Source organism: Homalodisca vitripennis, chromosome 8 (assembly GCF_021130785.1).
Source record: "Homalodisca vitripennis isolate AUS2020 chromosome 8, UT_GWSS_2.1, whole genome shotgun sequence".
Lineage (NCBI taxonomy): Eukaryota > Metazoa > Arthropoda > Insecta > Hemiptera > Cicadellidae > Homalodisca > Homalodisca vitripennis.
This window is the reverse complement of record NC_060214.1, coordinates 111,773,767-111,775,248: the sequence shown is the minus strand read 5'-3', so window position 1 is coordinate 111,775,248 and position 1,482 is coordinate 111,773,767. Positions and strand designations below refer to the sequence as shown.

Sequence of the window (1,482 nt, the reverse complement as noted above, 5' to 3'; positions counted from 1 at the left end):
TGAGTGTGAACGCCCTGCAATTTGCTCACGACCTGAATATATTTACAGCGATAGCATCGCCTGGTGACTTTCTGAAGATTCAAGAAAGTTTATCTTCTATTGAAGAATGGTGTACTCGAAACAATATGCCTGTAAATCCAAGCAAATGCTCTGCCGTTACCTTCCATAGAATCAAATCTCCGGCTTTTCATCCGTATTGCATGGCTAACACTCTTTTTCCAAGATCTAACAGCATAAAGGACTTCGATTTGACAAGGATCTGGAGTTTTTCCTTTACATAGATCATGTCTGCAACCAAGCAAACCGAATGCTTGGATTCATCTCTAGATTTTCTAGAGGCATACACAGTCCGGCTGCTCTTCGCTCTCTGTACTGCTCCCTTGTAAGACCCATCGCAGAATACGCAAGTCCAGTGTGGTCCCCGTACACTATCAGCTCCCAGATGAGATTAGAGGCTTTACAGCGCCGATTCATTCGGCTGGTTGGGGTCCGACTTGGATATGGCTACCTGGATGTTCCCGTTGACGACATCGCTAGAGTTCTCCACCTACCATCTCTCGCCCGGCGACGTGAAGTGGCTGATGTTGTGCTTCTTTGGAAGATTGTTAATGGCCAGGTGCAGTGCCCCCAGATCTCCTTGCCGAGATTGACTTGAGTTCCATCCGCTAACACTAGATCTCGAGAACTTCTTGATCGCAGGCATCACTCCATCAACTTCGATTACAATAGTCCTTTGGCAAGATTTGCTCGATTGAGTAATCAAATTTTATGTGAATGCGATATTTTCTGGGACAGTATCCGTTGTATCCGTCACCATGCTTTGACTGTGTTTTCCTTTTAGTGCATCAATTTATAGTAGGCCTATTAAGTTAATTCTACCTAATTTGCACAGTATTTTATTTAAATATTTCATATCAGTTCCTTGGTTATAATGCATGGTTATGTTTCTGTTATGTTTTATGTTATGTTACGGTTTAGATGTTTATTTTTGTTAATCACTTATATTTTTATATGCAAGTTAAAATTTGTTGTCCTAGTTGGGTTGCATTGTTGTTACCATAAATCTTTTATATCTATATACTGTAGTAACTTAATAGCAACTGCAAGTCTTCTTCAAACTTGCAAATTTGTATCATTTATAAGTTAACGTATTTATTAACTAATATTGATATAAGTATTGTCGTTTTGCTAACTTTTATTATGCATGTACGTATTGTAATAATGGCTGCTGCCGTTGGAAATAAATAAATAAATAACTTGCATCAATATTAAACACTTTTTTTACATAATAAACGTATTGTTTATATATAATAATAGACAGTCGAAAGCTCGTGGAGGACTGTAAAAAGAAGTTTAATAAATGGCACATCAGCCGACCTGCTTGCAGATAATCTTAATGAGTATTTTTACAGAAAAGAAGTACGGTTTCCTAGAGAAGACGTTTCAACAACTTTTCGAAAGCTATTGCTATCCAGAAGAAAA

General features: G+C 38.0%; 1 protein-coding gene across 1 annotated transcript; it reads left to right on the top strand.

The window, feature by feature from the left end:
- Positions 1–307: 307 nt before the first annotated feature.
- Positions 308–655, top strand: LOC124368323. The gene has a single exon (XM_046825597.1). It carries the CDS (start codon positions 308–310, stop codon positions 653–655), a length of 348 nt encoding a protein of 115 aa, XP_046681553.1.
- Positions 656–1,482: the final 827 nt, after the last annotated feature.

What these genes read in the sequence shown, in the direction of transcription:
- LOC124368323 (XM_046825597.1), top strand. Translation starts at nt 308, where the DNA reads ATGCTTGGATTCATCTCTAGATTTTCTAGAGGCATACACAGTCCGGCT.